This window comes from Phyllobates terribilis, unplaced genomic scaffold (genome assembly GCF_046119375.1).
Source record: "Phyllobates terribilis strain yellow unplaced genomic scaffold, ASM4611937v1 Scaffold_9__5_contigs__length_417890890, whole genome shotgun sequence".
Classification (NCBI taxonomy): Eukaryota; Metazoa; Chordata; class Amphibia; order Anura; family Dendrobatidae; genus Phyllobates; species Phyllobates terribilis.
This window is the reverse complement of record NW_027362769.1, coordinates 298975735-298988158: the sequence shown is the minus strand read 5'-3', so window position 1 is coordinate 298988158 and position 12424 is coordinate 298975735. Positions and strand designations below refer to the sequence as shown.

The window sequence follows — 12424 nt, the reverse complement described above, 5'->3', positions numbered from 1 at the left end:
TTTTAGTGGGATAGTAGATTTGCCTCGAGTCAACTAAGCATTCCTTCAATTCCTCAGGGAGCGACCAGAATTTTCTTGTTGACAAAGAGTAATATCATTATTGCTGACCACAAGTCAGGCCAGATCAAGCTGGAAGTTCCTCTGGGAGATGTCACAAAAGTGAGCATGAGTTCTCAAAACGACGGCTTCTTTGCACTGCATCTCAAAGAGGTATGTCTGTCCTGCATAATGCTGTCATTTTGTTTCAACTTGGAGATGATACGTTCTCTAAATTTATTAATTGTGTGGAATAACGATGACAGGGGGCATCATATATGAAACCTATTGTTTGTGCAACGGGTTTGTAAATCTATTAATCTGCAATGTATTTATAAAAATGTACAACTAGACGATGACACTTCAATGAACCAATTTGTTGGAACCCTCCACTACCCAAATAATTTGTGCAGTGACCTGATGATTGATGTGGTTAGATGGAACCTGTTGGGTCTGTTATGCTGATTTCTGTCGTCTTCCGCTTATGTGTGTGTGCAACAGAATGCATTATGGATGTGAGAAGCACATTGCATTGAAAGTAGGTTCTTCTGGATACTATAAAAGTTTATTGAATTTAAACTTAGGAGGACTGTAGGGGAACAGTTTTAGAACTTCACTCCTAAACTTTGATCTTTGGGACACTGGTTGTGGATGCTGCTCTATCTATTGGAATAACCCTTAAAAATGTTTTGCTTTAAGAATACTTTAAAGCTAAAACCTTTTTTTTTACCATGACCTAAATCTCCCCTACCTTTTTAATGGATTTGTTTCATCTTGTACATTTATGGCTATGCCATGAATTTCAGATGGATGTGGACCCCACTTCTGGGACCTGTATCTATCTTGGGTTGGGAGACCTGTCCTGCATCTGGCAGCCAGCTCTCTACTAGTAGGTCAACATGGTTTTGGGTATTACCTGGCTTCCTGGTTTCATTCTAAAGTTCCACAGTTGGGGCTGCTGACTGTCAATGATACAGAAGGTTCTGCTCCATGCCATGGAATGACCATGCTTGTTTTCTGTAAAAATGTGCAGTGCTGAGACTGAGTTGTCAATGATTGCTGACTCCTTCTTTTTTTAAGGGAACAGGGAGCACTCTAAATCTTATACTGCCTGGAATATTTCTTTAATAATTGAGTGTCCATCACCCTAATGTGTAAAGAGTTGAGATTCTTAGCTATCTTCTAGTATAAAATGGGTTACTGGGTCATATTATGTAATATGAAACGTGGCTTTTATGAAGTTACACGCAGATGGGGATTTCTGAGGTTGTTGAAGTGCTGGCACAGCAAAAGCTCTGCTCAGTGTTGGCTCCTCAGACTTCCAACATTTATAATCTTATGTAACATTGCAGATTACCATTAAAAGACAATTTCCGAATTGACTGTTTTCCATCTTTTTACACCAAGGGTTCTGCTGCGGCTTCCAAGGGTGATTTCCTCTTCAGTAATGATCATCTCATAGAGATGGCTACCAAGCTTTACCGAACTACCCTGATGCAGACCAAGCAAAAGATTATCATAGAGATTGCAGATGAGTATGTGTCCATAGTGTATTACAAACTGTGATATGGAACATGTTCAGGAGGCTAAATTCAGTCAAGGTTGACTACAAAGCATGATCATATTGAGAGGGTGGGTTATCAAATAAATTTGCCCATCTGATCTTCATTGAAATCTTGGCCTTAGTTCTGCAATCATACAGCATACGGGCGCCTGAAAGTCTGATTGAGCAATCCCTAGAAAATAATAAAAAAAGACCAGTATTAAAAACAAACTGGGCTGCTCTGTCCCAGCAGAATGTCTGTCAGGAGCACATCTCTAATTGTAAAGACTATTGTATGCATTTTATTTAGTAATTCCTAGTACTTGGTCTGAGCAGTTGGTCCTTAGTAGCTGATATTATAGGGCCATGGCTGCAGAAAGGTAAGTGTGTCGTCTGTCCATACATGAGGGTACAACCATGGAAATTGAAGTTTCACAGAAGCATAGTTTGTGTGCAGCCCCATCAATACTTTAAACCCTTCTTACATCTGAATGATCAAAATGCATCTTCAGATTAAGGGAAGTTCAGAAATTTTAATGGCCAAGACTGCTTTCTTCCTAAGGGCTCACTCCCACTTGCGATGTAATCGGACGAGTGCAATCCGATAAAAAATCAGTTTGCCAAAATGTTAACCTATGGGGCAGCTCATATCTGCGATTATTTTCTTATGCTGATTTTGCATGCAAAAACTATGGCAGCATGCAGCGATTGCATCTGTGAATCTGATCGCATGCACCTATATAAGTCTATGCATGTGTGTGTGAACTATCACACTGCACTCGGACATCACCCGAATGCAGTGCGATTCCCTCGGACGCCGGCAATGGAGGAGATGGAGAAATGACTTTCTCAGTCTCCTCCGCAGCTGTGCTGTGATTCTCTCATGCACGAGGATCGGAGCACTGAAACTCGCAGCAGAGCAGGAGCTGAGTATCGTTGGCATATGGCATCCAATGCCATACGCTAATGTGACTTCGGCCTAAAAGTGATATTACTGCCATTATTTAGTGTTTTATATATTGAGCGCCTATTCGTAACGTAAAGTGAAGCAGTGCCTATCTAAAATGTATGAATTGTCTTTTGATGGTGCAAAATTTTTGCCAGTAGTATACCAGTAGATTTACATGTTTGTTCACTATTAGATTGTTGATGCATGCAATTAATCTACATAAAAAGGTAAGGAATGGTTTGCATTACCATATGCTGGTCTTCAGGTACTGCCGATATTATAAGCATTTAAGATTATGCCGGCATTGACATTGAAATTCCCTTTAAAAGTGTTTTCCCATGAACAAAAGTTAATTTTAATCAAAAGATCTTTGAATAATAACTTCCACAATTGGATGTGCTTAAATAAAATGTTCCTGTGCTGAGATAATCTTATAAATGTGCCCCTGCTGTGTACTGTGTAATGGCTGTGTCTGATCTTGTATGTAACACGGTGTGATCATACCACATATCCTGGGCAGGGGGGGGAAGCAAAAGAGTATACAGATATTACACCATGGGATCACAGCTGATTCTTTCTTTGAAGTAAAACATTTTTTTAAAACAGGCAGAGAAATGTTTTAACTCACAGAAAGAATCAGCTGTGATCCTGTACTGTCCTGTCTGTATAGTCTTTTGCTTCTTCCTCTGCCCAGGAGATGTGGTATGATCAGACCACGTTCCCGTATGGTCAGACACAGCTATTACACAGTACACAGCAGGGGCACATTTATAAGATTATCTCAGCACAGGAACATTTTATTTAAACACATCCAATTATGGAACATTCTATTATTCCAAGATCTATTGATTAAAATCAACTTTTGTTCGTGGGAAAACCCCTTTAAGTATTTGTACAGTACTGTAATCTGATCTGCAGAAAATCAAATCCTCCAGAAAGTAAAGAGACATAAATAGTAATAATAATCACACCACATTCAAGAAATCCACTCTCTCATATAACTCGGTTGAAAAACGAATGTTACCTCTCTGCTTTGTATTAGAATAATTTCCCATACTTACACACATCGGGAGATCCCTGCTCAGCACTCTTATACCAATTAGCGTACAGGAACAGTTCACCCATGTATTACATGGATGCCCCATATAGTTCATATAATTCAGTGAGCGCTGCATCATCACCAGGGGACACTTAAGAAATGACCTATTGCTTTAAACCGGTTTTTATGTTTTAAGGGTTTTTTTTTCTTTTTTTTTAGCATTGTTTTTCTTTCCTATAACATACAATCTGTATTAAGAATAAAAAATAAAACTCTTGGAATTTTCACATTGGGCACTGTGGCTTTTTTAGACTCTAATTTTCATTTTATTTCAGGAAATAACACATGTACATTAGCCACAATGGTCGGATTCTGAACCTATCTTTTGTATTGTAGCATCTAAGAGGCGTTTGCAAAAGTCATTGTGAAGGGAGGAGAGCAGGGTCCGCTGTAACATCGTGAATGTGATTGCTGGATCCTGTGTTATCAGCTGTGTATAGAGGACTTACCCATCATTGTAATCCTGATTGATGATAGTCTTGCTGAAAACTTTGAAAGCACATGCAGTATGCATTTAAAAAAATCCACAGTGTGAAAATTGCAAGATTGCTAATATTACTACGAAAGGTCATTTTCTGATGATGGCTTCCCTTAAACATAAACAGATGCTCTTCCTGTTCCCAAATTCCCATTGATGAACCCAAGTTGATGACAACCTCTGTTGGTAACCTGCCCATAGGCCTGCTCACCCATGGAAGCGTGGTTGGCAAACGTTTCTTACACTTTGTAGGAGTGTGGTCACTTAATGGAGATCTTTCATTGTTTTATAGGTTCTTAGTGCAGTTCAAGCAAGACAAAGTCTGTGTGAAGTTTATCCAAGGGACCCAGAAGAATGGTAACATTCCCACATGCAAGCGGAAAAACAATCGCCTTCTGGAAGTGGCTGTGCCCTAATGGCGCAGTCATTACTGTATGGACATTTCCAGTTGTAACAGTGCAATTGATAGAGAGGGGGGTTTCAGCTTTTTTTAAAATATTTTGGATTGTGCCAAGTGAGGTTGAAAATGTGCCTTCAGTTTGAACAATCTAATAATCTTAGGAGCATTTTAAAATTTTCAGTTTTGACGACATTCATCTTTTTAAAGCCGTTGTTTTATCTCCTCCATTTAATCAATTAATACGTTTCTTGCCAGATACAAAGTTATCTGCAGTCTATCAAACTGAGCCTGTAATTTTTGTTCTTTTTAAAAGTACCTGTATCTCTAGTCATTGTGCCATTTTAAAAAAATAATTGGAATCTGCTGGTTCTGCTCCAGGTCTTAGCAGAGTCCAAAGGTTGATGAAAATGTACAACTAGCCATTAAAGGGGTTGGCCACTGTATATTCTACTACATGTGCTCCTCACAGCACGTAACATCACTAATATAATGTAACTAAAAGCTCTGCCCCATTTTATAGCACACTGACTATACAGCTTTCCCGTCCCGGCATGGCCACTGATGGAGGCCATGTGTCCAGCCACATCAATCAGTAGGCTCCATTGCATAACACAGCACTATGGCCAAGGACACGATGCAATGGCGGTGCTGGATGGGCTGATGAACAGGTCCAGTCAATGCCCCTATACCAGTGGCCATACCGGGACTGGAGCGCAGTACAGTCAAAGATGAGGATTGGACTTAGCAGATCTAGTATGAGACCAGTGTGGAGTCGGGCACATTTGTGGAAATACAGCGGCCAGCTCCTTTAAGTGCAATAAATGTGTACAAGAGTGACTGAAGCAATAATTCTAAAATTGAATGTTTTAGGAAATGTTTAACTAATTTCTAGACATTTTGGTATCAAACAAAATGGGAGACATTGTATATAGTTCAGATATTAGACCAATTTTTTTTCTTTTCTTTTTTAGTTTACGCCAAACCAAAATGGCTTAATAATTACTTGTTGTACCGGAATTGCCAACCCCCCAAATTTGCCTCGACTGTCCTGAATTTTCTTTAGAGGGGTTGTCCTCTACTGGACGATCCCTGCTTAAGTGCCCCAGGTAAGATAATAAAATGCATACTCGTCTGCCGGGCCCGAGTCGTTCCAGCAATGTCATCAGATGGGAATGCTTCATCTGAATAAACTGAAGGTTGCAGTCCATCCGTGGCCGCTGATAGACTGCAGCGGTCACACGACAGAACAATGTCATAGGACTGTTGGCAGGCACAGCACCAACATCGCTGGAAAGGTTCAGGTCTGGGAGATATTTTTTTATTTTACCTGGGGCATTTAAGAAAGGGATGTCCACGGTTTATCAACCCCTTTATAAAAAGACAGCAATTTTGGGCATGTCTGTCAAGAAAGGGGCATGGTTTACATACATCACTTCTAAGAGTGGGTGTTTGCTTCCAATTTGGGTGTTCTCTGTTTTGTTCTAAGGCAGAATTAAGCACCCCGATTTTACCAACCGTGGCGCTAATGACGCTGTACACATTATTTGTAAAGGGCATGGTAAGTATGAAGGAAAATAGGAACACTGAGATGTCCAGAGCCGTGTTTTGAAATAAAATATAGGACGTTTAGTCTTCTGATATGTTGATATAAGAACTTCATGGAATCCACAAAATGCATCATAATGGGTTATATCATCTATTACAGGGGCTTGTAGAGCTGCCAACCCTACTCTGCCTCAGCTAACCATGCTGGTGGTAGCCTTCATAGTATCTGCATCGAGTTCTTACAAACGTGATGATTAATGATAGGCATCACTATATCGTTTAAGGTTACTAATCTGAAAATAAATCCTTTAATAATTTCAGATCCATGCTAGTTAGAAACTGATGTAAAAGATGCACATTTTACGTAGCATTGCAGAACATGGTCTGAGGTCACGGGTGACGCACTCAGGTGTCCCTAGGCCTCTAGTAACGATATATAGGTTAACCGCCAGGCATTTAATTAAATTAATTGGATATGAAGTCCTAAGGGATGATCTCTGTGTATTGTGATGAGTCCTATTCAACGTGCAATAATCATTCACTCTGGTATTTCTATTTCACCATACTGTGTAATGAATACTTGTGTAAGTATATTGCAGTGACCACAGACTCGTTATTGGTGTTGATTGTGTCATAACTGTTTCTGTAAATGGCAGCCAGTTTCCTATGGGAGACTAAATGGTACAGAGGAGAAATTCTGGCAGTCATTTTTATGTTATATTTTCTCATTATTATGCTGCTCTTTCTGTTTTCAAACCCTTTTTTATTTTTTTTAATTAGTCATGAACCTATAGAAACTGCACACAAAATGGCCTCTCCTCTAGATCTGCATTATAACGTCATTTACTCTGTAATTTACTGCAATTAATCTTTTATAAACTGAAGATATGACATGAAATGCCTGGCTGTCTGCTGCTTTTTCTTTGTATTATCCCACCTGTTCTCTTGTCAAATTAAAAAGGAGCAGTCATCAGGATTTAAGAGCCCAAACTAATGGCATGTATGTAAAGGCGCTGTAATGCTGAATTAATGCTCACCTTGCTTGCAGAACTCCGATTTGCTGTTTTAGAGGAATCCATTGTTGAAATGTTATGGAGGCAAGTCACAAACGCAGGGAGGTGGGACACTGCACTGGTCTCTCCCCCTATTACCCGCTCGCTGCCTGCCTCCTGTCGCTGCCGCCTCTTTCCTAGCAAAAGGAATAAACCTGTATGGGACAAAAAGCGCAATAGGGTCTTATCTGGGTAGATGGTGTGGCGAGGAATGTGCATCTGATACAGTTGTATGCACACAACCACTTTTCAGAGGCTTAGGCTGCTGCAGACCCACGAGGAAGGAATCAAATGTGCTGAAATTATATGGGTTCACCTGCGCTGTCGTCAGTTGATAAGAGGACAGGAATCTGAAAAGCAATTGAAACTTCGAAACGCGTTGACCAAGCAAACTTCTTCATCAGGACAATACCACGGTAATACACACAGCCAATGGCAAACAAGTATAAAACCATTTTTATTATTTTCTTCTCATATGTTTTCTATGCATTTGTTTTTTCACTTAGATCTGTTTCAAACCTTTTTTTGATTGAGTGTTTTTGCGCCAATTGTTTAGTGTTTCCCATCCAAATTACTTCCTTCAGGTTAGATGTCATTCCCGGTCATATGAATTTTTGGGTCAAGTTTTTTTGCGCTCCCTAATTTGAACCGCATGTCTATATATACTTGTATGCCTTTGACTATGTGTATTACCGTGGTTTTGTCCTGATGAAGAAATTTGAAACTTTGAAACGCGTTGACCAATAAACCGCAGGAATTGATTTTCAGATTCCTGTCTTATCTTTTCTAGTAAGATCTCTCGCCAGCGCCATGATTTCTTGGAACGACACATGCGCAGATTGATAGTCCAGTCCCCACATCGTCACCAGGACCTTATTACTGCGCTGGTGCTGCCCCACGCAGTACGGCGCTTGTGCAAGATCTCATTAGAGAAAGCAGGGCACTGAAACAAGCGTAACATGTTAGTCAAAGACAGAAGGTAAACGGCGGGTGGGAATAAGAGAGAGGCCAGTGCATTGTCCCACCCTGCTGCACATGCAACTCATTTGCATAAGATTTCAATGATGGATTTCTCTAAAACAGCAAAATGGATTTCTGCAAACAAAGTAAAGATTTACTCAGCGTTACAGTGCTTTCACATACATGCCATTCGATTTGAGTATGAAATCCGTATGGCAGGTTCCCGTCAAGATGTTTTGGATATTCTGCAAATTTTCCATCCAGATTTTCTGATGGAAAACCACAACGAATAAGGCTATGTTCGCACAATCTGTCTTTGCTGCGTTTTTTTAATGCAAATTAAAAGCTGTTTTTTACAGTGCTGGCAAAATCTCAGATCTCAGAAATCTCATGCACACACTTGTTTTTTTTTCCTGACTGAATTGGAAAACTACTGCTTTTTTATATCTGCAGCATGTCAATTCCATCAGCGATTTTACTGCTTTTATTTCATTCATAGAAAGCAATGAAAAAGTGAAAAAAATTCAGCAAAAAAAAGCAACAGCGTTTTTTTGTGAATAAAACTAACTTTATTAAACATGTACTGTAGAAAAAGCGCACGTAATCCGCACCCAAAATATTCTGCAAAAAGGCGTAAAAAATGCTGCAAAATGGGCTTTTTGAATGCAGCATTTTTCCTGCCAAGAGAGCAGGTTTTGGTTGCAGAAAAAATGTTGCTTGTGAACATAGCCTTACAGTGTCGGCAAAGAGATTTTTTCTTTTTTTTTTTTTAGAATTGACCTGTTTTGATGATTTCTCAATCTGCAGCATGTCAATTTCACCTGTGCATTTGTTTACGGATTTTCCCTATAGACATGAATGAGGGTGGCTCATATCTGCAGCAAAAACGCAGTATTGTGGATTTTATTGCTGACTGTTGTTCTGCTCCTAGCAGGCCTTCCTTTGCACTTCCCAGCCTGCTGTGGGGACATTCGTACCATGTGACGGCTATAGACAATCAGAATTGGAACTGCCACATGAAATGGGACATCACCACAGGAGGCCAAGATGTGCTAAACTAGAAATGGAGAAAAAAAAGATGTGGCCAGTCTGTGGGGAGGTTGGCCATAAGATCTGCACGTTTTTATACGTATCTGTCACTGCCTACCTCCCTGTGGAAAGCTGCAGATTGCAGAAAATCTACCATGTGCCATGTGTGAACTTGCCCTTATACTAAGAAATGGCATGGATTGGGTTGTGCCCTGAATGAAGTACATTTTAATTAATAGATCTTAAAACAAAAATAAGTTTCACGATTGGAAAAAAAAAAAAAAATGTCCCTGTGCTGAGATAATCTTATAAATGTGCCCCTGCTGTGTACTGTGCAATAGCTGTGTCTGACCGTACAGGAACATGGTCTGAGCATACCACATCTCCTGGACAGGGCAGGAAGCTAAAGAGTATACAGACAGGACAGCAGGGGATCACAGCTGATTAGTTCTGAGAGGTTAAACATTTCTCTGCCTGTTTTTAAACCATGTTTTGCCTCACAAAAAGCATCAGCTGTGATCCCCTGCTGTAATATCTGTATACTCTGTTGCGTCTTCCCCTGCCCAGGAGATGTGGTATGATCAGACCATGTCCCTGTACGGTCAGACACGGCCATTACACAGTACACAGCAGGGGATAAATTGTTGGTCAGTGTGGATCCGCACCAATTGGCAGAATGTGAAATTTTTCCCTTTCAAGTATTTTATTGTATTTTAGCAATTTAGCCGAAGTAAAATTGGATGTACAACTTCAGCACTTTGTACAGATCATGTTACAGCAAATTATAAAAAATGAGCAATGGCATAGAGCATCAGAACCATGGTATAAAAACTGGTATGACAGGACAAACTGCACAAAAAAGGGAAATAAATGTGGGTGGGGCATGGAAGAAGAAAAGGGCTCACAGAAAATGAGGAGGAAGAAACCAGGAATTGATAGATGTAAGATGTGCTATAATACATGGGTAGCCTAAGGACAGACTGGCATTTGACAAATGTGACTGTTCAGATGTGAAACACAAGTCCCAGGTCTTTAAAAAATTTAGCCTGGTTGTTATTCAAGACTCATGAAAGTTGTTTGTTGATCCTAAAGTTGTCTACCTGGGCTAGAAATTGGATGGTATCTGCGTTTCTTCCAAGCAGGGGCTATCTTTTGTCTTGCGACTTAGAAAAAAAAAAAGTGAACAGACCAAGTGAGCTTGGAATATTTGTGATGTAATAAAGTTTCCCAGGGATCTCTAGCAAGGGGAGTAGTATGGAATATACATGGTCATACAGGCTAAGTTATAGAAGCGGATACCGGTGGGCAGGTCCCTCCATACATGCAACATATCACCTTTTGAAGGCCCATCCCTGAAATCAATTGGCGGCATAGCCAGGGACAATATGTACTATCCACATGGGAATAATGTACCAGCACAAGAGGACTTTGTATGCAGACTCCATAACATTAGGGTTTATTGAGAACAGAGAGACAACAGTCCATGAAAAGCTCTATCCCACGTACCTGTCAAGTCCACCTCCCATCTACATACATAGCTGGTATGGTGGGAATCTGTTCAACAGTGAACAGACAACGGAAATGAAACATCTGGAGTTTGGAGATTATTGGCAAGTATAAGATGATAAAAAAGTTCTTAAGGGCGCTGGTGGGTATAGTTAAGTTAACCTGCAGCACGTAGTAAGGGGCACCATATACCACATAAGCATAAAACCTAAAATAAACGAGATCTACTGCGCTGGTATACTCACTTTAAATGACATGAGAGGTTAAGGAGATAAAAAATATATTTTTATTTTTATTCATACAAAAGCTAGTTAAAATAAGGATAAAATATGAGGCTAAAAATTCCCAGAAGAAGCGAGGTTCGGTGGAGGAATATGAGCGAAATATCAGTGGATTATTCTCGGTATGTCCAGGACGTACAGGTACCTGTGAAGGGTATATATACTATGGTAAGTATAGGAATAGTTGGCGGATTATCTTATTAGTATGTAGAGATTTTAGTTACCTGAAACGTAATTAGGTGGTGGAAGAGTAATCACATATGGATGCCTCTGGTTAGTTCTCTTGAACCTGTCAGCTGTGAGTAAAAGAAGGGGGGCTAATTATTAAGAGACAGGGTATTGCCACGTTTAGAGTTTGAGTTTGGGTATTTTACCTGTATAGTAGAAATCTTAAATAAGTGGAGGGGTCTGTATATATCTGGTAGGATTAGGATTAGGGGGGGTACTCCCCTGGGTTACTGCAGAGACTATAGGGTACTATAAAGTGGAAATAGAAAATTAAAACGTTAAAACGTATATAAATCTAAATAGCACACTTATCACAGTTTATCTTACCCGTAGGGAAGTAGTTTTGTGGATCTAGAGGGTAGTAGTTGTCCAATGGTGGTGGATGTAGTCACAGTATAGTCATCCAGACTAGTGTAGTCATCAAGATTAGTTATACCACCTAGGGGAGCTATGTGTCAATTGCGGTTATTATAAATAATAACTATTATAAATACAGTACTCATAGGTAAAAAGAAAAGTAAAATGATCTCATATATATATTATATATATATTATATATATATTATATATATATATATATATATATATATATATATATATATATATATATATATTATATATATACATACATACATATATACATACATACATACACATATATATATATGTGTATGTATGTATATATGTATGTATGTATGTATATATATATAATATATATATATATAATATATATATGAGATCATTTTACTTTTCTTTTTACCTATGAGTACTGTATTTATAATAGTTATTATTTATAATAACCGCAATTGACACATAGCTCCCCTAGGTGGTATAACTAATCTTGATGACTACACTAGTCTGGATGACTATACTGTGACTACATCCACCACCATTGGACAACTACTACCCTCTAGATCCACAAAACTACTTCCCTACGGGTAAGATAAACTGTGATAAGTGTGCTATTTAGATTTATATACGTTTTAACGTTTTAATTTTCTATTTCCACTTTATAGTACCCTATAGTCTCTGCAGTAACCCAGGGGAGTACCCCCCCTAATCCTAATCCTACCAGATATATACAGACCCCTCCACTTATTTAAGATTTCTACTATACAGGTAAAATACCCAAACTCAAACTCTAAACGTGGCAATACCCTGTCTCTTAATAATTAGCCCCCCTTCTTTTACTCACAGCTGACAGGTTCAAGAGAACTAACCAGAGGCATCCATATGTGATTACTCTTCCACCACCTAATTACGTTTCAGGTAACTAAAATCTCTACATACTAATAAGATAATCCGCCAACTATTCCTAT

At 39.2% G+C, this 12424-nt stretch overlaps 1 protein-coding gene across 5 annotated transcripts in view; it reads left to right on the top strand.

Moving 5' to 3' along the window:
- The window catches only part of MYO1B (myosin IB), a 280385-nt gene extending 275138 nt beyond the window's left edge, over positions 1-5247 (top strand). For all 5 annotated transcript variants that reach the window (XM_073647879.1, XM_073647883.1, XM_073647882.1 and 2 more), the window contains 3 exons: positions 58-210; positions 1444-1571; positions 4398-5247. In XM_073647879.1, the coding sequence (XP_073503980.1) occupies positions 58-210; positions 1444-1571; positions 4398-4521 (405 nt within the window). In that variant the 3' untranslated portion in view covers positions 4522-5247. The remainder of the gene's footprint in view (positions 1-57; positions 211-1443; positions 1572-4397) is intronic.
- The last annotated feature ends 7177 nt before the right edge of the window (positions 5248-12424 follow it).